This window comes from Colletotrichum aenigma (genome assembly GCF_013390185.1).
Source record: "Colletotrichum aenigma strain Cg56 chromosome Unknown KSG_Cg56_contig01, whole genome shotgun sequence".
NCBI classification, from domain to species: Eukaryota; Fungi; Ascomycota; class Sordariomycetes; order Glomerellales; family Glomerellaceae; genus Colletotrichum; species Colletotrichum aenigma.
Window position 1 is genome coordinate 4,604,006 of NW_023500907.1, and position 21,111 is coordinate 4,625,116.

Here is a 21,111-nt window from a genome sequence, read left to right on the forward strand (position 1 = left end):
ATGACTTCGACTGCCAGCCCCCAGTCCAACCCGGCGCCCAACTCCTCTGCTGCGACTTCGGCTCCTTCATATGCGTCCGCTGCCGGTGCGAACAAGAAGCAAGCCTCCACGCCGCTGATTGCGACGGGATCCAACCCACCTGTGGTGGTCGGTGGCTCCTCTGCGCAAAATGCCAAGCCGTCTGCACCGTCACCTGTAAATGGACGTCCCCCCATCACTCCTGCTGTGCCTGCTGCCCCAGCAGTCGCCCACGGTTCCTCGAACATGAACGGAAACGCGGCTGACCACAGCCGCAAGAGCTCCGTCACTCTTGCCAACGGTCCCAACAGCTTCGCTCCCAACGGTGGCCCCGTCGGTGGTTCTAAGCCTGGTATCCAATTTGGCTACAACTCACCCGCTGTTGCGCACAGCACTCCTCAGTCTACCGCGGCTCCTATCCCCATCCCTGGAGCTCATCAGAGGGTGCCCTCTCCTGCGCACTCTCCCTCGCCTATTCCTCAGCCTTCTGCTAGCGGTGGCCGCCCTCCTTCTGGTATGGCTCACTCCGGCGCGATGACATTTGGCAGTCTCGGAAGCGATGGCGATGTAAGTTACCCATCACACCTGTATAGACCATGTCGTTGGTACCCTTGCTGACAACTACTCGCTGCAGCGCCACATGAGACAAGCCTCCACTCCTCAGTCCCAGGCCGCTCTGCCCGCCCAGCCTGGCTCTCATATTAGACGAGAATCGGGCGTCTCTCAGCACAGCGATGTGAGCGGGCCTGTTGGTCCTAACCAGGGCCCAAACCGTCAAGGGTTCCAGCCTCAGGGCGGCCGAGGCCGTGGCTTCAACCCGCAGCACCCTCCTTACAATGCCAACATGGGTTTCCCTCCTGGCCAGCAATACGGCAACGGCCGCGGACGTGGTGCCATGCCCCCTTCCTTCCATCCCGGACGTACGATGCCTTACCCGAACTCGCCTCAGCCGACCCGAAGCCCGGCTCTGGCCCAGTCCCAGCCAGGAACCCCGAACATGGCTCCGGCTCAAATGCACCCGATGCCTATGGCCACTCCGCCTCAGCACTATTACCCGCCACCCAATATGGCGCCCCAACAAGTACAGCACCCCTCCTCCTTTCCAGATATTTATGTTCCGTCTTTCAATTCGTCTACTCTGTCTACCAAGAATAAGCGGAAGAATCAGCGTCGTGACTGGGATAAGTCGTCCCAGAAGTCTCGGCATGCAGACTTGTCACATGAGTCGCAATTGGATGTCAACAGACCTCGACGCCACAGCCGGCGTGAAGAACAAGTCTGGGTGACTGATCATGAGCGATATCATCTGGGCAACATGCCGCACAACGAGTTCCAGCCGGGCTACTTCCCAGAGCATGGCGAATTCAACTTCGCTGATCAGCTTCCGATGGCGCCTGATGGATCTTTCCTTGCGCCCCCCCCAGTTCCTCCTCTTGATCTTTCGCCCGAAACTGGTAATTACGAGAGATTGCTAACTCAAGCGAAACAGCAACAGTACGGATACCCTCCCCCTCAGGGCCAGTTCGACAACTACGGCAGACCCATTTACTACAACCAGATGGGGTACATGCCATCCCCCGCCGGCGCTCCCCCGGCCTTCCAGCCTGGGTTTGTGCCTCCCCCTTTCCACCAACCTGCTCCGACTGCTATGTCACGTACATCTTCGCACTCGGAACGGCCGTCTTCAAGCACTGGTCAACCGGCCGCGCCTGTTGGCTCTGGTACACCCCAGCCTCAAAATGCTCAGGTTAAGACCCCAATGGTTGTCGGTAACAACTTTGTTCGCCCCAAGAAGAGCGCGGCCATCGTCATCAAGAATGCTGCGGGTGAGGCTGTTGACTTCAAGAGCATGAAGACTCCGTCCTCTCCTGCTCCAAGCATTCAGCAATCCAAGACTCCTCCGATTGTGACTTCTACCCCTACCCCTCCACCGAAGTCAGCGACGCCATCGCATGTCCGTAACGATAGCCAAGCCACCCCGAAGACTGCTCGCGAGATCCAGGACGAGCTTAGAGCCAAGATCCAGCAAGCCACCAAGGGTGGCGAGGATAAGGCCAAGGAAGAGGCCGAGGCCAAGGCCAAGGCTGCTGAGGAGGAGAAGAAGACTGCCGAAGCTAAGGCCAAGGCTGAAGCTGAGGAGAAGGCCAAGGAGGAGGCTCGCAAGGCCGAGGAAGAAGCTGCCGAGGCCAAGCGTAAGGCTCAGGAAGAAGAGAAGGCCAAGGCTGAAGCTGACGCCAAGGCTGAAGCTGACGCCAAGGCCGAAGCTGACGCCAAGGCCGAAGCTGAGGCTAAGGCCAAGGCAGAGGCTAAGGCCAAGGCAGAGGCTGAGAAGCCCGCCGAACCTGTCGCTGAGGCCGAAACCGAGGACGAACGAATGGAACGCATGATCAGGGAGATGGAAGAAGAGGATGCTCGTCGCGAGAAGGAGGCTGCGGAATACAACGCGAAGAAGGCCATCGAAAAGGAGGCTGCGAAGAAGGCCGAGGAGGAGAAGAAGAAGGCCAGCGCTGCCGACGAAGATCGCAAGCTCCGCGAGGCTGAGCGTGAGATGGAGCGTCTTGAGGAGGAGAAGGAGAGGAAGCGTGCCCAGGGTGCATCCTCTGCCCCCTCTGTTGCCGAGCTTCTTGCAAAGAGTAAGTCAGGAGACCTTCCCGACGAGCCTGCCAAGGTTGGCGACGTCGCCGACAAGCTCTCTACCCTGAGCATTGGTGGCGATTCAAAGGCTTCCACTCCTACTGAGGCGTCTGCGCCTAAGGCCACTCCTACCGAGAAGCGTGGAGCCAAGCCTTCCCCTCTGAACCTCGCCCCCCTCAACACCAAGCCTGTCGAGCCGCCTCAGCCCAGCGCCGCTCTCCAGTCACTCAAGTCTGCTCGCTTCTTGCAAGTTATCAACCAGGACACCTACCCTGCGGGAATCAGCTCCCCCAACCCCGCACTCAATGCCGCTGTCGCCAAGAAGGGCAAGACCTTCAAGTACGACGCTCAGTTCTTGCTCCAGTTCCAGAAGGTCTTTACCGAGCAGCCTTCCATGGAATTCCACCAACAGGTCAAGTCTTTGATTGGTGACAACGATGGCTCCCGTTCCGCTTCTACTCCCCGAGCTGGATCTGGCCGCGGAAACTCTCAACGCGGCTCTGCTGCCGGAGTGATGGGCAAGTTCGGCGCCCCTGGCGGCCCCATGAACCCCAACGTCAGAGGTACAACTTCTGCTGAACGCTTCGCCATGTCCAATGCTGCTATGAGCGCAGGCGGCATGGGTGGTATGGGCAACTTCCGTCCCTCCTTCCCTGTCGCTGGACAGATGGCTCGCACACCTTCCTCCTCCAACATGGGACCCAACTCACCTAGAACTCGTTCTCAAAGAGGAGGTGGTAGTAGACGCAACGACTTCAACCCCAAGGAGGCGCAGGCAGCTAAGACCATGCCTCTTACGCAGGGCATGGAAGTCAAGCCTATCGCGGTCTCCGCTACCGGTTGGAAGCCTACCAGCATTGGAAAGGGTGGTGCCGCTGGTAGCGGTGCTGCTGCAGACCACATGGATCCCGAAATGGTCCAACGCAAGGTCAAGGCCGCGCTCAACAAGATGACCCCCGAGAAATTCGACAAGATTGCCGACCAGATCCTCGCCATTGCGGGCCAGTCCAAGGACGAGTCTGACGGCCGCACCCTCCGCCAGGTCATCCAGCTCACCTTTGAGAAGGCGACTGATGAAGCTCACTGGGCCTCAATGTACGCCAAGTTCTGCAAGCGCATGCTTGACACGATGAGCGCCGAGATTCGCGACGAGAACATCAAGGACAAGAATGGTGTTGTTGTTAGTGGCGGTGCTCTGTTCCGCAAGTACCTGCTCAACCGCTGCCAAGAAGAGTTCGAGCGTGGTTGGAAGGTCAACTTGCCAGAGCTCAAGGAAGGCGAGAAGGACAAGGCTACCGGAGAGGCTGTCATGCTGTCCGACGAATACTACATTGCTGCTGCCGCCAAGCGTCGTGGTCTCGGTCTGGTTCAGTTCATTGGTGAGCTATACAAGCTCGGCATGCTGACTGAACGTATCATGCATGAGTGTGTACGCAAGTTGGTTGACTACGAGGGCGTGCCCGACGAAGCAGAGATTGAGTCTCTTTCCAAGTTGCTGAGAACAATTGGCGGCAACCTCGATGCATCAGACAAGGGCAAGCAGCTGATGAATGCCTACTTCGAACGCATTCAGCACATGGTCGACATGCCCGAGCTCGCCAGCAGATTGAAGTTCATGCTCATGGACGTCATTGACCTCCGTAGGTCTGGTTGGTCTTCCAAGGAGGCCAACAAGGGCCCAAAGACTCTGGAGGAGATCCGTGCCGAGGTAAGAACATCAGTGATTCCTGAAATACTCAAACGAGGCTAACAAAATTGTAGGCTGAGGCTGCTGCCATCCAGAAGGCTCAGGAGAACCAGCGCAGCGGCAGCCAGCGTGGGGGGCCTGGCGGTCGTCCCAACCTTGGTCGTGGCGATTCCCGCAACTTTTCGTCTGGCTACATGCAAGCTGCTTCCAACCAGGTTGGTATGGATGACCTGCGCCGCCTGAAGGGTTCTACCAGCAGAGCCGCCAGCGGCAATGTCACTCTTGGACCTACGTCCATGTTTGCCTCGCGCAGCAACAGCGGCCGCAGACTCGGCCCTGGCGGCTCCCTCGGCCGCCCTGGTGAGGACTCTGGTGCTTCTTCCCGCACCGGAACACCGCCTACCACTCAGCACACCAACGCTTTCAGGTAAGATAATAATCATGATCCTCTTTTCTTCTGGTCAATATCTCACTAGTCAATAGCGCACTCGCCAATTTGGACAGCGAGAACCCAGCCTCTCCTCCCTCGACTGCGGCATCGCCTGCACTGTCCAAGGCCGTTCCTGACAGCTCCGCTGCCGGCGGAGACAAATGAGGAGAGACCCTGAGTATTTCCTTTTCCAATGAGTCGTTGCATTTCAGCAAATAGACAGGGGCGGGGGTTGTTTTGGTGCATTTACACAAGGGTTTTCACAGTTCGTGTGTTTCAAAAGTTACCCTTCTCTTTACTACTGCGGACCATGATACCTCGAGAAGAATACCGACATAGACGATTCGCAACCGAGAGAACCTCTCGCAAGGAAGAGAGGTTTTCTCAATTTCGGACCACAGACGTCCGTTTTTCTACATCCTACCCCTCCCCAACTCCACAACGCATCCCCCGATGCGTTTCTCAACATGTGTTTCTATTCCTTTCTAATACGAGTTCACGACGCTTTATGGGTCATCTTTATTGTGCCTGGCTATGTTTGGAGGGATGGGACATGGGCGAATGGAAAAGCCAGATGCACGAATGAAAGAAGACGACCTCGAGAGGGTCCATCCAGCAATGGAGAGCTCATGTGTGTATGACCTGGCCAGCACGCTGACCTTCCAGGCGGATATGAGGGCACTCAACAAAAGCATACAATGGGGAGCTTCGGCCAGGTCGTGATTTCCTGTTATGCAGAAAAGGGGATTCTGGGAATGTTCAGAAGAGGGTTTCGTCTTTTTCTATTTTACCTTTGCTTTTGGCATTGGCTTGTCCACTGGCTGGTTTCTCACAGCGGAGACCCAACAACACTTTGCATGGAAACAAGTTTGGGGGAAAAGGAAGTGAGGTTTCCCTCCCGGTTTTGGGAGGGCAATGAAACGGTCTGGTCACGGAACACTCTAAAAAAGAGATTGGCCCAGTTCTAGTACGGATGTTAGGACCTTGTTGCCGGTCGCCAACGGCAGCTTGGCTCCTGGGTCCGAGCCATGATGAATAGGGCAAAAAAGATGAGACATCGGCGGGATTAATCGGACCGGGCGGAGGACCGAGTACTTCTTCTGACTTTGTACATTTAACTCGGCAAGAGCCAGCCAGTGGACCAGCAAAAAAAGAGACCACACAGTTCATACAACCCCCCCATGTGTCGTATTTGCCTTGCGGTCTACTGACTACTGATAGCCCTGTCTTTATGGCGTGTGAACGCATGTGTGAATGTGGGTGGCGTCGTGCATGAGGGCTTTATATCCCTCGAAAATAGCCTCATTTGTCGACACACCCCTGCCAGCCCTGATGTACCCTGCCCTCCCTCATGCTGCGCCGTCGTTGGCCTCCCAACCATCGACAGACGAGGTGTCGATGACGTTAAGAGAGGGGCTGACGAGCCTAGTAAAGGCAGTATGTTGGTATGCTAGCACTAAATGTAGAACGAAGTGAGAGAGAACACAACATGCAAACGGAAGCTCGAAAGGCTCTACTTGAGTAGACACAACTGATGTGAATTAAAATTGGCCTTCTTGCATACCAAGACCAATGCCATGCATTCATCGATACGTGCCCAACTGCCCAAATTTGAATCTGCCGAAAACGCCAGGCTCAACAATCTGAAAACCCGCCACTGTTGTGCCAGGCAGGAGAGAGCAATGTATACTGAAAGCCAAACAAACTCCCCCCCCTGAAACCTCGTCCTACTGCCCAAGCCAAGCTTCATTCTAAATTGATCCCGTCCGGTTCATCATCATTGCATTACGCGGTTCGTTGTCTGGCTTATGCGGCGGTAAGAAGAGGCTTGTTGAATCCCAGCTTCGCGAACAGAGTGTCCATGGCGACCCATTGCCTGCCGCACTTGTCGAGATATTTGTCAACCACGCCCTTGACGGTGTCAAACCGGACGCGGTTATGCTCGGCAAGTGCGAATATCTTGTCCTTTTCCTCGCGGGAGAGGTCGCTCCCACTCTCGGCCGAGGCCTTGGTCTTTTCGACGTCCCACAGGCTGGCAAAGTACACCAGTTGGTTGTAAATTGCCTTCTCGGTAAACTCGTAGCGCATGCGGCCGAGACAGTCCCGCGCAAGGCCTTTGGGTCCCAGACAGCGGGTGCCGTAAACATTCATCTGACGAGTGCGGATGCCACAAGCCGTGTCGTCGCACACGAGCCAGCCCTCGTAGTAGCGAGCAGTCTGCGTGCGAAGAGCATGTTCGACTTGGGCCACGATGGACATCATCGGAATGGTTGCGCCGCACGAATCGCAGAGCACACCCGAAGCCGACACACGATCAGGCTGGGCGAGGAGACCCTCAAACACAGACGATTTTTTGCAGGTGCGGCAGCGCAGAGACAAACGCGCACACTCGGCAAACCGCACGTCGTCGGGGATCTGCGACTCAAGGGGATGGATCTCCATGTCGTTGCTAGAGCTTTGATGACCATCCTGCGCCGACTTGTACCTGCGAATATCTAACCCGAGGCACTCTGCAAGTTGAGAGCTTGACGTGCCCACAATGTTTGCGCATAGACGCTCAACAGGGGGGAAGATCTGCTTGCCCATATACCATTCGACGTCAGGCGAGAGGCCAGAGTCGGCCTTCATGACATCGGCGGGAAGGTATGCTCTCTTCGGCGCAGGATCGGAGCTCTGAGGATCACCGGTGATGATGTACGAAACAACGTCACCACGGCGAACTGTCTTTCCTCGAGCAATTTCCCGAAGCGCTACCTGAACCTGGGGCATCGAGTCTGCGTTGGGGTACTCTGTAGGAGTCTTGCCGAGTTGGGTGAAGATGATGTACTTTTGGGGAGGGACGGACTGCTCGCGCATCATGCCAGAGATCTCTCTTAGGTACTCATGAATACGGGAAATAGACACCTCTGTCTCATCACCGGAAAGAATCTCGTTAAGAATCTTGCTGGAGATTTCCTTGGACAAAGTGCAGTACTCGCGACGCTTCATGTCTAGACCCTTGACCTCCATCTTTTCGATGAACTTGCCGTCTTTTTCAACCAAGTTGATGGCGGCGTACTTCTTCTTGGCCTGGAGCAGGATACGGCGGAAGACGTTGTCAATGTCGATCTCAAGAAGTCTATACCGCTCATTGACTGCCTTCTTGAACTCCTGGCCCACCTTGAACGCGTCCGCCACATTTTCGACATTAGCATTGATCATGACGGAATCAGTGTCTCCGTAGATGACCTGAAGGGCCTTGCTTTCAGCAAGCTCCTTGGTGCTCCGCAAGATCTCACGACCCTTGTACGTGGTCAAGACTGCGAGCGGACGGGCGTAGAAACGAGACTTGGTGTAGCCCAAGCATCCGTACATGGAATTGGCTGTGAGCTTCAACGCAAGCTGTTTGATATCCCAGGTGGCAAGCTGCTCCGTAGTGGCACTCTTGTCCTTCATGAGAGCCTTGACTTGTCTTCTTCGACTGACAAGAGTGGCAATTAGTCTGGGCAGAATGCCCTGGTCCTGATCCTTGGGAACCTCGGGCACAGCGTCCTCGTCCTCGTTCTAAGAAACGATTAGATATTGTCGCCTTTCCAGAAGATGTGTTTAGCTTACCATTGCTGATCTGTTGACAGTCGTGAAGCAAATGTTAAACTCCTGAATGATAGAGGGATACAGGGAGTTAAAGTCCATGACGAGAACGAACTTGTCGTACAGACCCTTTTCGGGCTCAAAGACAAGACCTCCCTTGTACTTGTCCTTCTTCTTGCCTTCGCCTTCCTCTTCTTGATTATCTTCTTGGGCCATTCTGCCCCGGAAAGTTTGCTTGTCGGGACAGATGTACTTATTGCGGTGAAACTCATGCAGCAAAATGTACTCATTCCGCTCAGCACGAGTACCTGTGAGAGTTCTCGCCCAGGAGTTACCAGCCAAGTTGGTGAGGACTTTGGTCAGAGGCAGAAGCTGGACTTGGAGGGCAAGGGCAGTGATGAAATGTGTGTCGGTCTCCATGTGAGTGATGTAGTTCATCATGCCATCCTTGTTTTGAGTAGCCCAGCCCTTGAGAGCCGCCTCATTATCAATGTCTTGACGGCGGTTGTTGCCCGATAGGTAGAGGCTGCACATCTCTGTCAAACTCCAAGACTGGCACTTATACATGGCAGATTTTCCGGCATCGTTGGCGAGATCACAGAGAAGACGACCAGACATGATTTGCCTTTCAGCGAATACATTGCCGCCGACCTTGTTCATGGAAGCTGGCCATTGTGACCGCTTGAGACGACCGAGGCGAGACCACTGGTGTGTCTTCTTCTCGTGTAGACGGTTGAGTAGCACACTGTAGTCGACGCCCTCTAATTGATGTCCCAAGATAACGTCAGGATCAACAACATCGAGCTGTGCTAGGAAAAACTGAAGGATTTCAGATTCTTGACGGAACGTCTTGAGAAGGCCTCTCTTGCGCTCTTTGGCCATTGTCTCGAACCCAAGCGGGAACGACGTGCCGTACGGCCGAATAAGTGTGAAGGTTCGGCAGGGAAGCTTTTCGGCGGGAGTGGTGTCATTTAATGACAGCTTCTCGTAAATCCTGGCGCTGATGGCGAGGATCTCGGGCTTGTTGGCTTTAGCATTGAATGCGGTACGCAAGGACAAGGCCATCAATGTCAGGGGAGGCGTGTCGAGGTTATCGGAGTCACTCATCGGGGCGACCATATTTGGGTGCTCGACTAAGACCTCAAGCTTGCAGTGAGAGGCATTCTTGAGGGCGCCAAAGTCGGCGTCGTTGATCTTGAGCCAGCATGGTCCCATAATGTTTTTCCATAGAACGAATTGTTCAAATAAAGCGGTGTTGGTGCCGAAAACGCGCGAAAAGGTCTCTCCAGTAGCGGATCCATCGATCACGGGCTCTTTTTTCCCTCTAGTCAGCCAACGTTCGCCAAAGCCTTCATACCGGTGACTTACTTGTATATGGGTAGAGGCACTTGAGATACTGTGCTTCTTTGGGGATTCCTGGCAGTTCGAATGCATACTTGCGCTTACAAGCCTTGATCTTGTACATGCCAACATTCATCTTGGTCATCATGGCATCAATCTCAGAGTAGACGTCCATCATCCCGACCTCCTCCCCAGTGTCCTCGCCGCCTTGCACTCTTGTTTCGCGCGGCAGAAAGTACAGCTTGCGCAGGATGTTGTCGACTTTTACGAAACAGCTGACATACAGCCCGGTCTTCTTGTTTAAGACCTTACCGAAGAGGCAGAGACTGCCATTCACCTCAGTGTAGTCTGTCCAGAACAGGTTGAGACTGCCGTCCGGTTCGACAGCATCCTTGTAGTCGATCTTACCAACAGTTCTCGCCTCCGCAGGTGAGCTGCTGACGACGTTGAGCTGGTCAGTAATGAAGTTCCAAGCAGACGAGTCCACCATGGGCTCGGCTGCTTTAGCAGGGGACGAGTTCAGGGGCGAAGGATACGGCTCCGACTTGATCAGCTTCTTCGGAGGTCTCGATCCGGCGATGTTGACGCTGGCAGTGGTGATGGTACCGGCGTGTGCGACCTCCATCATATCGTCATCGTCCTCGTCTTTCGGCTCTGCCTTGATCTGGGCCTTTCGCTGAGCAACCTTTGCCGCCGGCGATGATGGTGCCGGGTCAGACATGGGAATATCAGCAGCCTCCACGATCGGGCTGTCCTCTCTATCGTCGCCCATAGGCGCCATGTAGCCATCGTCAAGCACCGAGTCGTCAATGGTCGGAGAAGGAAGTCGGTCGTCTACGGTCTTGGGTCTCTTGGACAAGGGCCGTCTAGTCTCTGGTGCGGGAGAGAGCACGCGGGCTCTTCGCCGTTCCGGGGATCTGTTGCGTTTGCCCCCAGACCTTGAGACGGGTGCGGGGACGTTGGCGTCCACTTCGCCGAGTAAGTCGGCAAGGAAGGCGTCATCTTCTTTTGTCTTCGCTACCTGTTGACCTGGTTACCATAGAGTTCGTCTCACAGTTTCGTTAATGCAAACCTTTGGCTTTGCTTGTGTCTTGACAGCACCCTTTGTAAAGTACTCGCTAATGTCTCGATCGTTTGCGTCTCGCTTGGCTACCTCGTCCTCGCGCTGCTTCTTTACTACTTGCTTTTAGCTGTTGTCCAGACTCGAATGATGGGTATGGTCAGGCTTCCTTACATGCTTTGCTAGGCCTGCCGCGTCCTTGTATAGTCACATCCTCGTCACTGTCCGAATAATACTGAGGGGCACGATCCCACTCCTCTCGGCCGTCGTCAGCGTAGCCTTCGCCATTGTCGTCGACAACGAAGTCGTCCTGGTCCAGACGGTCCCTAATGATCTTTTTGTATTGGTTCTCGTCGACCTCCTCGTACAATTCGGAAACGTCCTCGACTTCGTAGTTACCCTTCTTGCCAGACTGTCGGAGAGCCCGAAGCTCGGCGAGCTTCGAGCGCCTGTCGGCTTTCGGCATGATGGGTGGTTTTTCTTTTGTAGGATATCAATCAGAAAGCGAAAGTGTGTAGAAGAGGCGTCTAGTTCATGGTTTCGCGAACAAAATCAAGACCGCGGGCAAAATGAGTTGTTGGCGATTCGGTGTGGCTATCAGAGGGTGGAAACAGGCATGTTGTGAGCGGAAATCGCGAAGGACGGGGTTCTAGGCACTATAATTTGGCCCGTTGCAAGGGGCGGCGCGTGTTGAGAAAAGTCGCGTCCGTGTTTGCGACGCGTTCTGCTTAATTGAACTGGGCCAATTGGTCCACTACAAGCATGTGGGGGGGTGCAAGAGGCTTGGCCCCCGCGGCCCAAACGTCAGTGGCCTGCGTGACACGCTAAGCATGCATGCCGTTGTACGGATACAGAGTATGAATACGGATACCGATATTTCACTTACGTCCGATAAGATAAGGCGACAGCTTCATTCTTAGCAGCTTCAGTCACTGCAAAATTCCTAAGTCACGGCGCATCTACCAGCACAATTAGGAGTCTCTCCTGGCGTGCAAAATCAGAATCGATACCCAGCATGTTGGCCTGTACGGCGTGTCTCAGGAGGTTCACCAAGCCCATCAAGACAGCAGCTTTGTTCGCCAGGACGCCTCGCATCTCTCAATATGGCCTGCCGCTGATCCGACTAAGCCATGTCGACGCAATCACGCAGGAGAAGTTCATGCGGAAATTGAACGCAGCACCCCAAGAACAAGAGGTGCTAGCGAAAAGTCAGAGAGAAAGAAGGGTCAAGCGAGTTGTTGAAAAAGAACTCGCGTACTCGGAGGACCGCTGGAAGATTGCCCAGCAAGTCCAAGCGATGCTTAAAACGGACCGTTATGAAGAAGCCGTCCTCCTGGTGAAAGAAGCCAGCAAGAGAGACGATTGTGCTGTTGCCTGGAACCACGTCCTCGACTACGAGCTTGTCACCCGAAAAAGCCCGGCCAACGCATGGAAGCTCTTCAACGACATGAAGAAGCGCGGGCAGAAACCCAACGAGCAGACGTACACTATCATGTTCCGCGGTTTTGCCAACGTACCTCACCCCGAGGCCGGTGTCAAGCGGGCGGTCCAGCTGTATCGTACTCTATTGCAAGATACAAGAGTCAAGGCGAACCAAATACACCTCAACGCTGTCCTCCAAGCATGCGGCCGCGGGAAGGACGTTGATTCCATGTTCGCCATCCTGGATTCGGCGGACCCGAAGGCCGGTCGCGGAGCAGACGCACGAACATACACGACCATTCTCAACAGCTTGCGCTTCAGTATCATGTCCAAGTCTAGCCATGATGTCGGAGGTACCAGGGAGCCAGCGGGCACACAACAGAGCGAGACGCTAAAGGTCGTTGATCAGTGCAAGCGCATCTGGGAAGAGGTAATGCGCGAGTGGCGAGCCGGAAGGCTTACCATGGACGAGGAGTTGGTCCTGGCCATGGCGCGCATACTGCCAGAAAAGGAATTGATGCAGCATTTGCATGACACCATGGGCATACCCAACTTGGAGGATGCCAATGTTAAAAGAGACTGGAGAGGTGTGATCAACGAGGATAATGGCAATAGAGATATCGCTGCTGTCAGCAACAAGCGATCTCAGGATGACCAAGATCGCGATGGCGTCAAACTCGCGGTTCCAGGTCCAAAGACACTCTCCCTCCTTATTTCATCCAGAGCCACCCAAAGACAGCCCCGATTAGCCACTGATTACTGGAATCTTTTCGTCCATCACTACGGCCTAAAGCCTGACGCCGGCAACTTCGAACTATACATGTCGCAACTAGAGCGCCGTGGAGCCAGCGCCCTCGCCATGAACATCCTCTCAGAGATGCCCCAGGCCCAATTCACATCATCTCTAGTACACCAGGCCCTACAAGCGTGCCTCCGTGATAATATGAACCCCAATGCCTTCACCAATGCCACCGGCATCATCGGCAACACGATGTTGCGTGCAGAAGCTCTGAAGAACGATAGGTGGTTTCCCCCACGCATCGACATCCTCGCGCTAATTCTCTACCACCGGGTCGCTGTGGCAGCAGACCATGCCTTTCGCCAGATGGCCAAGTCTGGCAACCAGGAGGGCGCGGATCGGGGCTACGGCAAGCAGCTGGCTTCGGCCGTCGACAAGCTATATGGCCCGTTTTGCACGGCCAGGCAAGGTGTGCTGGCAGCGGCAAAACCAAGCGCCAAACCCAAGGCCAAACCCAACCCATCCGCCGAGAGAGGGAGCGAACGCCGCATCGAGTTTGCGAAACTCGTTCTTGATCTTGCTCGCAGCCTCATCGCCACGGTCGACAGAGTCGAAAGGAGGCAGCTTCTCGAGCAAGGAGATCAGCTTGAAGATCTTAAGAAGAAGCGAAATGCCATCAACCGTTTCGTGGTCGAATTGACCGACCCCCAACAACAGGACTCCCAGCCTGTTTTGACCACCAGCGTGAAACTTGATGTGCAAAAAGATGGACGAAGCGACAGGGCTGTATTATAGGAAAAGGCGCCTCAAAACTATTATCGTCTCCAAAATATACCCACTTCTTGCTGAACATTGCTTTTTAAGTACTTTTCTCTTCCGAGCGGTACAAAACGCGACGAGGTCCAAGAGTCCCTAATGAGGAAAGGGTGAAACCGAAATGACGACTTGATGCCAAGAAGCGATAAGAACGTTTTCTACTGTTACATATGCTCCTGAGTAAGTGATACTAACCTCTTGCGGTCCGTTAGAGGAGAGAGAAGAAAAAAAAGGAGAAAAGAAATCCCCAAATGTTCGCTGCAACAGGGAAAGCATAAACATGAGTCGCCTTGGTATTCGACCTTCCAACCGCTCTTTACCAACGCCAAAGACAAGCATCCCGGTTTCTGATTCAGTGTTGCTATGGCTGTTTACTACCGCCGTCCGCCGCGGTTCCAACCGCGTCCTCTGCGGTTACCGCCGCCGCCGCCGCCGCCGTTGCCTCTACCAACCATCTTATCACTGTAGAGGCCGTTGCCTCCGGTGTTATCGGCCTGGACAGGCTCAGGGAAGCCATTAGATCCGTCAATGACATTGCTCAATGTAGGGCGAGCATCGCGGAATCCGTTAGTGCTTGCTGGCGCATTGGTGTCCTTGTAACCGCCAGGCTTGGGGTAAACCTTGATAACACGTCCGTCGGCCTGAGAATGTCAGCGAGCAGTTCAACTCCCGAACATCCTAACACTCACGGTCTGGTTGTTGAACGTAGAGATCACGGCATCGCCGCCCTCCTTGGTAGCGAAGACCATTTCCGCCACGAGCAACGGGGTCGTCTTGAGGATCCGGCAACTGAGCATCTCACCGCCTACGGGTGTCATCGCGCTCTCGATGTCAGCGGCCGTGGTGCCGGGCGCGAAGTTCTGTGCCATGACGGCAAAGGGGCCCGCGAGACCCCGAATAGAAAGGCCTGGTCTCGCTGCGGGGGCGGGTGTCATTTGCACGTCGGCCGTGGCATCGGAGCGCTCAATCGCATTCGCAACCCTCGCGGCCCTCTGTTCGTTCCGTCGCTCATTTCGTCTGCTCATCGTGGCCGCAGAAGGCTTGCCTCCAGGCGCCGAGATGCGAGACGCAAGGCCACCAGCTCCGGCGCCGTTCCGTCCGCCGCTCACTGTGCCATGGAGGTCATGCGTCCAGTCGCCGTCGATATTACCAGCGGGAACGGCCTTGGGACCGAGAGAGGCGGTACGCTGCTGTATTAAGCGCTGTCAGCTTGCGTGCTTTTGTCGACTCGACTCGACTCGAGCAAACGGGCGGCGGCCATACCTTATTGACACCAACTCTGCTAGCCAGCGAAGGACCTGCGCCGGGCTTGAGCTTCGACGGGGCGCTTTGTCGTCTATCCTTGGAAAAGATCTTCTGTGCCAGCGCCTCGTTCTTCTTCCTCTCTCGTCCTGCGCATCCCAAGAAAGACGTCGGTTAGCGGCTGTTTCTAGCCGGCAACATTGTACTTCAGAAGGAAGGGGGAAAGGACATGTCTACCTTCCTGGATAATCTTCTCGAATTCGGTTGCGACCTTGGCCATTGTGAAATTTTCGGAGGAGGATCCGCGGTTGGGTGTTCTAGTCGCGGGGGTTGAGTGGCTGTCGCAAAACGAAAGCGTTGCGATTTAGGTCGAAAGGCAGGGAGCTGTAAGTGCGGCAGCTGCGACGGTCGGTGTCGCCGGGGCAAGGAAGCGCAGGAGTATCCAGAAGTGAATATCTCTTGATGGCAATAGCAGTGCGCAGAAACTTCCGAGATGGCGGACAGAATAGGCTTTGGGGGCGGATTCTTTGCAGAGACCCTGGGCGACATGGGAGAGAAAGTTCATTTCACATGAGGCTGACTTCAGCGCGCGTTGGTTTGCGAGGTCGCGGCGTGGGAGCGTGTTCCAGGGGTCTCCACACACTATTTGCTCATTGGACGTTGGCCACAGCTGCTACCTTCCTTCACAAGGCCCGGTTATGTACAGATACCTACCTACCTAGATAGGTACACTGAGATGACCCTCCAAACGTGTGGGCTACTACATAGTAATTGCAAGGACGGCCTAATTCTCCTTTGTCTGCGCAGCTATGTTTATATTTCCTGTGTAGTTAATTACCCCTTTCAAATACAGTAGTAGAAATAAGTAGTAGCAATGATCACAATACTGGCGAAGACGACACTAACAACAGCAGCAGCAATAACAACGATAGCAACAACGACGATATCAAAGTACATTGTATTACCACAGGAGAGATAGGCCGTCTCATCGCAAGGGGGCCACAGTTTCTTGGGGCAAGCCAGAAAACATAACGTTCTCGGTGGCTTCCGTTGCTTTTCTTTCATGCCAATGTTTGTTTCCGTTGCTTGGACTTTGCACATGGCGTTGCAGCTAATCGTATAATGTTGAAGTTTAGTCTTCTGACTGAACTAATCTATAACGTGATGGTCGCAGCATTTCCCTTTGAAAGCAATAGTTGTGCTTGAGTGGTGTGTCAATCCCGTCTTCAGTAAACATCACTTGCGTCTCTGTCCCATATCTGCTTCTCTTGCGGTGTGCGAAATACCCAATCCCCATTTTCAATCGTTTCCAGCTGCATCAGGACGGTGATCCCGAACTTGTGGTCTGCCTTCAAGTGCTCATCACGGAGCGCCCCGGCGACTTGCTGAAGGGTTGGCTCTCCTAGTTTCCGTTGTCAGAGATTGTCATCGACTCCACGTTGGCGGCGGTCGATGAGGTTTCCACCGGCTCGATAAATCCACGGAAGAGTTCTGTGTCTTCGTCCGTACGGCACTTTGGCGGATGGCGAGGATGCGCGGTTCGCAATCGGCCCTGCTGTTTATGGATGCTTGATTTTCTGGAAAGTTGGTTTGAAGTCGTGATGCGAAGTGGATTTCCTTGGGGCTCAAAGCCGTGGAGTGACTGACAAACTCGAGGTCCAACGACCCGGACGGCTTGATGACCAGAGGTTGGGGGACCACTGCGAATTCAAGCTGAAGCCGGTTTACATCGTCTCACTGGGTACCTTGATCTATGATCTTCACTTCGGCCCATCAAGCGCCAGCTTTGCTTACAGCATTGTATTGAAAGGACACAGGTGGCAGATTTATGTCAAGAAGCCATCGCGGCTGGCTTTGGCATCGCTTCCGCATTAGTAAAACAACAAGAGTAAAAACCAACCTGCCGTATCCGACACCCGTGAGAACCCAGGACGGTAGGGGTTGTTGGTTAAGAGTCTTCTCTCAAGTCCGGTGTCGTCGAGGCCCTCCGCCTCTCCGCAGGCAAGACGCTTCCTTTAACGACCCGCCGCCCCTGCCTTTCGTTTCCCTACTCGTGCATCATCCCATCAAAGCTCCCGTGCATTGCGTCTCGTTGCCCATCCCAGCTCATGTCGTTGCGCCCGCCTCTCAACAGCTCTATCCACGCATACAGGCCTTATACGACAACAACGGCCCGTAAGTTGGTTCTCAAGGCCCTCGGGTATCATACATCATTCCAGCTTCCATCTCGCAGACCAGGGCTTATTCTACACTGACCATGTCATCGCACCAGGACGCGTCAATTTCAGGGCTTTCCTAGTTTGAAGACTCTTAATCTCGCAGACCACTTCCGACAAATAATGCCGGTGTCGCTCGTGGCGACATCGAGACGCAGATTTGAGGTGATTGTGCGGCAGTCATCTAACCGAAATCAGTGCCATGGGTTTTGGTTACCCATAAAGCCCTCCTCCAACGTTCGCTCCTCGAGGTTGCGGATAAAGTCCCGATTGCCTCTTCCACCTTGTTGGGCCCGGCTCCCGCGTCTGCCTGCCCGACCAGGCGTGTTGTCCATACCAGCCATACCTCCGTCAGCAGGAGGGGGGTAGTACGCTGGACTGGGTTGCAGTCGGATGGGTTGGCTCGGGTCAAGATGACTTGCCACACGTTGAATAGCCATGGGGATACCACTCTGCTGCTGCTCCATGGTGGAAGCACGTTGACGAGGGGGCCGCATTCCCGTTTGGGGGTAGAGACCAGGCTGCTGGGAGACATTGCCGTAAGGACCGGGTGGCATTTGCTGCGGCGCTTGAGCCATCGGCATCTGCGCATACCCGCCTTGTTGCGCACCATATGGCGGTGGTTGAGTTGCGTGGGCGTTGCTTGGAGAGTACATGTTGTTCCCGTACATCGGAGTGCCTTGGGAGTGTCCCGGCTGCTGGTACTGTGCAGCCATTGAGGCATAAGCTCCTTGTGCGGCGGAGTTCGCCTGTGCCTGAGCCGCCTGTGCCCTTTGCTTGCTCAAAGCCTCAGCCTGTTGCTGCTGTTGAGTACCCGGTGCCGGGGACCTATTCAGAGAACTAGACTTCAGGTTCATCGGCGGTACAAATGGCCCAGTGAATTTCTGCTGGGTGATAAACGGGTGCAGCTTGGCTTGCTGCGGCGACCAACGCTCCAGAGGGTTGATGTTCAATAGACCCCTGACAAAGTCAATGAAGGCGATTCTATTGTTCATTTCTGTGCTTCACGTCAGTATTTGTACATAGGCTGCCCAAACTAGTCTGGCTCACCTCTGTCGATCTCGCTTTGCTTCATGTTCTTGCGCGGCATGGGGTAGGATTTGATAATCTCCGGGAGAGTGTTCGCCTGGAAGTACTTCTTGCTAGGCTGCTCCTTTGTCGAGTGTTCCCTGGCGTACTGCTCCATGCTCTTTAGCTGATACGTTCGTCGACCAAACTCGTCCTGTCTTTTCTCGAAAAACTCGCCAGCTTGCTTGCCCATCTCGATCATCCAGTTTGGTGGGTTTCCAAGCATGTCTACGATACGGGAAACCTGGTTGTACTCGGAGGAGCCGGGGAACAGAGGAAGTCCCAGAAACAGCTCTACAACGATGCAGCCAAGTGACCACATGTCGATGGCAGAGGAGTAGGGAAGTCCCAGCAGAACCTCTGGAGATCTGTAGAAACGCGACTGGATGTAGGTGTAGACTGTTTGGCGTTCGTCACATGCGGATCCGAAATCGATAATCTTGATGATGGGGCTCTCGAGATTCTTGAGCAAAATATTCTCCGGCTTCAGGTCGCAATGGATGAGACGGGCTTTGTTCAGCAGTGCCAGGCCGTTCAGGAGCTGTTGGGCAAAAACGCGGACGAGAGTCGTGCTTAGACCTCGGAACTGGTTTTGCTTAATCAGCTCGTACAAGTTGACACTGAGAAGCTCGAACACCAGACACAGGTGTTGGCGATGAATGAAAGTGTCCTTGAGTCGCAGAAGGTGGTGGTCATCGTTCTTGTCGAGCTTGGTGTTGAGCTGGAAAATAAACGTCAGCGCTAGGGTCAAGTCAAGTTCAGGGGAATTGTCTTACCAGGTCCAGAACAGACACTTCCATCATACTTTGGTTGAAGTATGCTGTGCGGTTCTTGATGACTTTTACAGCCACGACCTCTTGAGTCTTGAGATTTTGACACTTGACGACTTGGCCGAAAGTGCCCTGACCCAAAACATCGAGGATAAGGTACCGATTCCTGTGTCACAGGTCAGTACCATCCAAACGGCGCGTATCCGTTCACTTTTTATTGCAAACGCACTTGTGACCAGCTTCTTCAGAGCCCAGTATGTCGTTCACATAGAGGATGTAGTCGCTGTCTTCGTTGTCGTATCCGTCGTTCTTCACGCCCTTGCTTGGCTTCGTTAGGACTCGACGGGGGTTACGCGAGGATTCGTATTTGAAATTCGGGTTGCATATTCTGTAAGTGGCAGGCAGGTGCACCGTGAGCGCTTGCAGGGGCTGGCAGAGTGGGTTAACAAGGCTCGGATGTGGTGCAATCGCGGGGTATTTGTGCTTACACTGATAAATCCGCCTTCCGGGTTGGCACGGCGGAAAGGAGGCTGCGAGCTGACCTTTGGCCGAAGGTCTGTCGGCCCTCTGCATGGTCTGAATTCGGGAGCAGGTCCTCTCTGAGGAATCGGGCGTCGCGGTGATTTGGGGTCGGCGGCAAAAGCACTGTCGAGGGCGGCAACAGTGGAAGACGGATAATTCTCATGGCCTGAGGCGTAGGGAGACATAGGGGGGAGCTGCTGTCCCTGCTGGCGACTACCATAATGGGGGCTCTGTGGGAGATAGTCGGATTGTCTCGTCGGGGACTGTCGTTGTCCCGGAGGTGATGCGAACTGACTCTGTGCGGACTTGGGCGCGTAAGGCGAGGTGGGGGACAGGGCCTCCATTGGCGAATACCGTTGGGCAGCAGCTGAGGGCTCCTGGGACGAATACAGCGTGGAAGACCGACTGCCTGAGAGATGGGACTGATGATGAGGTCTCATCGGGTACTTCATTCCAGCGTATGAGTCTTGCACATCGTGCATAGGGATGTCGCCGTTCCCGTCGCGCATCTGGGGAGTGGACATGGGGGAGGTGGCAGCGCTGGCAGTGTGAGAAGAGATACCTCCAGGGCTCTGATATTGATCGTACTTGAAGCCGGCAGGAGGCTGGCCCTGGGGAACCTGCTGTCCGTTGTAGTCTCCCCGTGGCATCTGGGCGCCAGTGCCATTGTATCTCCTCGCAGTGCCGGCCGAGTCGGCATAGCCCTGCTGCCACTGGGAGTCCATGGCGGAGGAGGAACGATGTTGACTCGGAGGAAAGGGAGCGTTACGGTCGATCGAAATCGGTTGGATTGAAAGATGGACGAATGCGCGGTCGTCGGTGATGTGAAAAGGAAGAAGATCGGGGCCGGGTAATTGAGCTGATGTCGTCGCTGGCTTCTGACTGCACGCGTTAGGCGGACAAATGGGGCCGGGCGACTGGCTGCGCTGGGAATGGTAAGGTTGGGAGGGCAGGTCGCAGGCACGCAGTAGTGCGAGTCGCTTTGGTCAGGACCGGCAAGGTAGGTAAGTATGTAAGGCTCCCAGGACAATGCCGTCGTGGATGGGTGGCCTGTCTTGGGTGGCGCCTGATGTGTGTGTGTGTGTGTGTGTGTGTGTGTGTGTGTGTGTGTGTGTGTGCTATTATTGCTGGGGACTGCTCAGCGCAGTGAAATGCGGTGCGATGACTTGCGCCGCGGGCAAGGACGCGGGAGGGTGGAATAGTGAGGATGGGGGACGACGGCGGGTTTGTCGCAGCACCTTGGAGTGAGGCACTAAGCAGGCGGCAGGACTTGGTGGTCGGGCTCAAGCTCAGGCTCGAATACTGATGCAAACCAAGCCCGGAGTGTGGCAGTCGCCGCAGTCGAGCCCTGAGGACAAGATTCGGGGGGAATTGGGCTGTGTCAGCCCAAACTCTCGTCGTGGGAATAAAGTTTGAAGCGGGAGGTTGGCGGTATTCTTTTTCTCGGGAACCTGTAGTGATAAACCCGTCTCAAGCCTTGCGAAACGAACGTGGCCGTGAAGGCGACAGAGAAACCGATGGGCTTGCGGAAGATGGAGGAGGACCACGTAGATTGACGACGGGGCTGTGGTGTGGT

The 21,111-nt window shown here is 54.8% G+C and overlaps 5 protein-coding genes across 5 annotated transcripts; 2 read left to right on the forward strand and 3 right to left on the reverse strand.

The window, feature by feature from the left end:
* tif471 (Eukaryotic translation initiation factor 4 gamma) lies at window positions 1-4,934 on the forward strand (the record flags this gene model as incomplete). Its single annotated transcript, XM_037316460.1, has 4 exons — window positions 1-585; window positions 653-4,360; window positions 4,414-4,766; window positions 4,823-4,934. The coding sequence occupies 4 exons, from the start codon at window positions 1-3 to the stop codon at window positions 4,932-4,934; spliced, it is 4,758 nt and encodes a 1,585-aa protein (XP_037184340.1).
* Window positions 4,935-6,575: 1,641 nt separating this feature from the next.
* On the reverse strand, window positions 6,576-11,206 carry pol1 (DNA polymerase alpha catalytic subunit; the record flags this gene model as incomplete). Its single annotated transcript, XM_037316461.1, has 5 exons — window positions 6,576-8,312; window positions 8,364-9,652; window positions 9,708-10,701; window positions 10,753-10,856; window positions 10,915-11,206. 5 exons carry the CDS (start codon window positions 11,204-11,206, stop codon window positions 6,576-6,578), a joined length of 4,416 nt encoding a protein of 1,471 aa, XP_037185861.1.
* A 549-nt stretch (window positions 11,207-11,755) lies between these two features.
* On the forward strand, window positions 11,756-13,696 carry CGCA056_v001201 (Pentatricopeptide repeat-containing protein 2; the record flags this gene model as incomplete). Its single annotated transcript, XM_037316462.1, has 1 exon — window positions 11,756-13,696. One exon carries the CDS (start codon window positions 11,756-11,758, stop codon window positions 13,694-13,696), a length of 1,941 nt encoding a protein of 646 aa, XP_037185138.1.
* A 395-nt stretch (window positions 13,697-14,091) lies between these two features.
* CGCA056_v001202 (putative RNA-binding protein) lies at window positions 14,092-15,239 on the reverse strand (the record flags this gene model as incomplete). Its single annotated transcript, XM_037316463.1, has 4 exons — window positions 14,092-14,358; window positions 14,407-14,907; window positions 14,981-15,108; window positions 15,197-15,239. 4 exons carry the CDS (start codon window positions 15,237-15,239, stop codon window positions 14,092-14,094), a joined length of 939 nt encoding a protein of 312 aa, XP_037185135.1.
* A 2,130-nt stretch (window positions 15,240-17,369) lies between these two features.
* YAK1 (Dual specificity protein kinase YAK1) lies at window positions 17,370-20,260 on the reverse strand (the record flags this gene model as incomplete). Its single annotated transcript, XM_037316464.1, has 5 exons — window positions 17,370-18,172; window positions 18,226-18,964; window positions 19,020-19,179; window positions 19,243-19,442; window positions 19,502-20,260. The coding sequence occupies 5 exons, from the start codon at window positions 20,258-20,260 to the stop codon at window positions 17,370-17,372; spliced, it is 2,661 nt and encodes an 886-aa protein (XP_037185136.1).
* Between the last annotated feature and the right edge of the window lie 851 nt (window positions 20,261-21,111).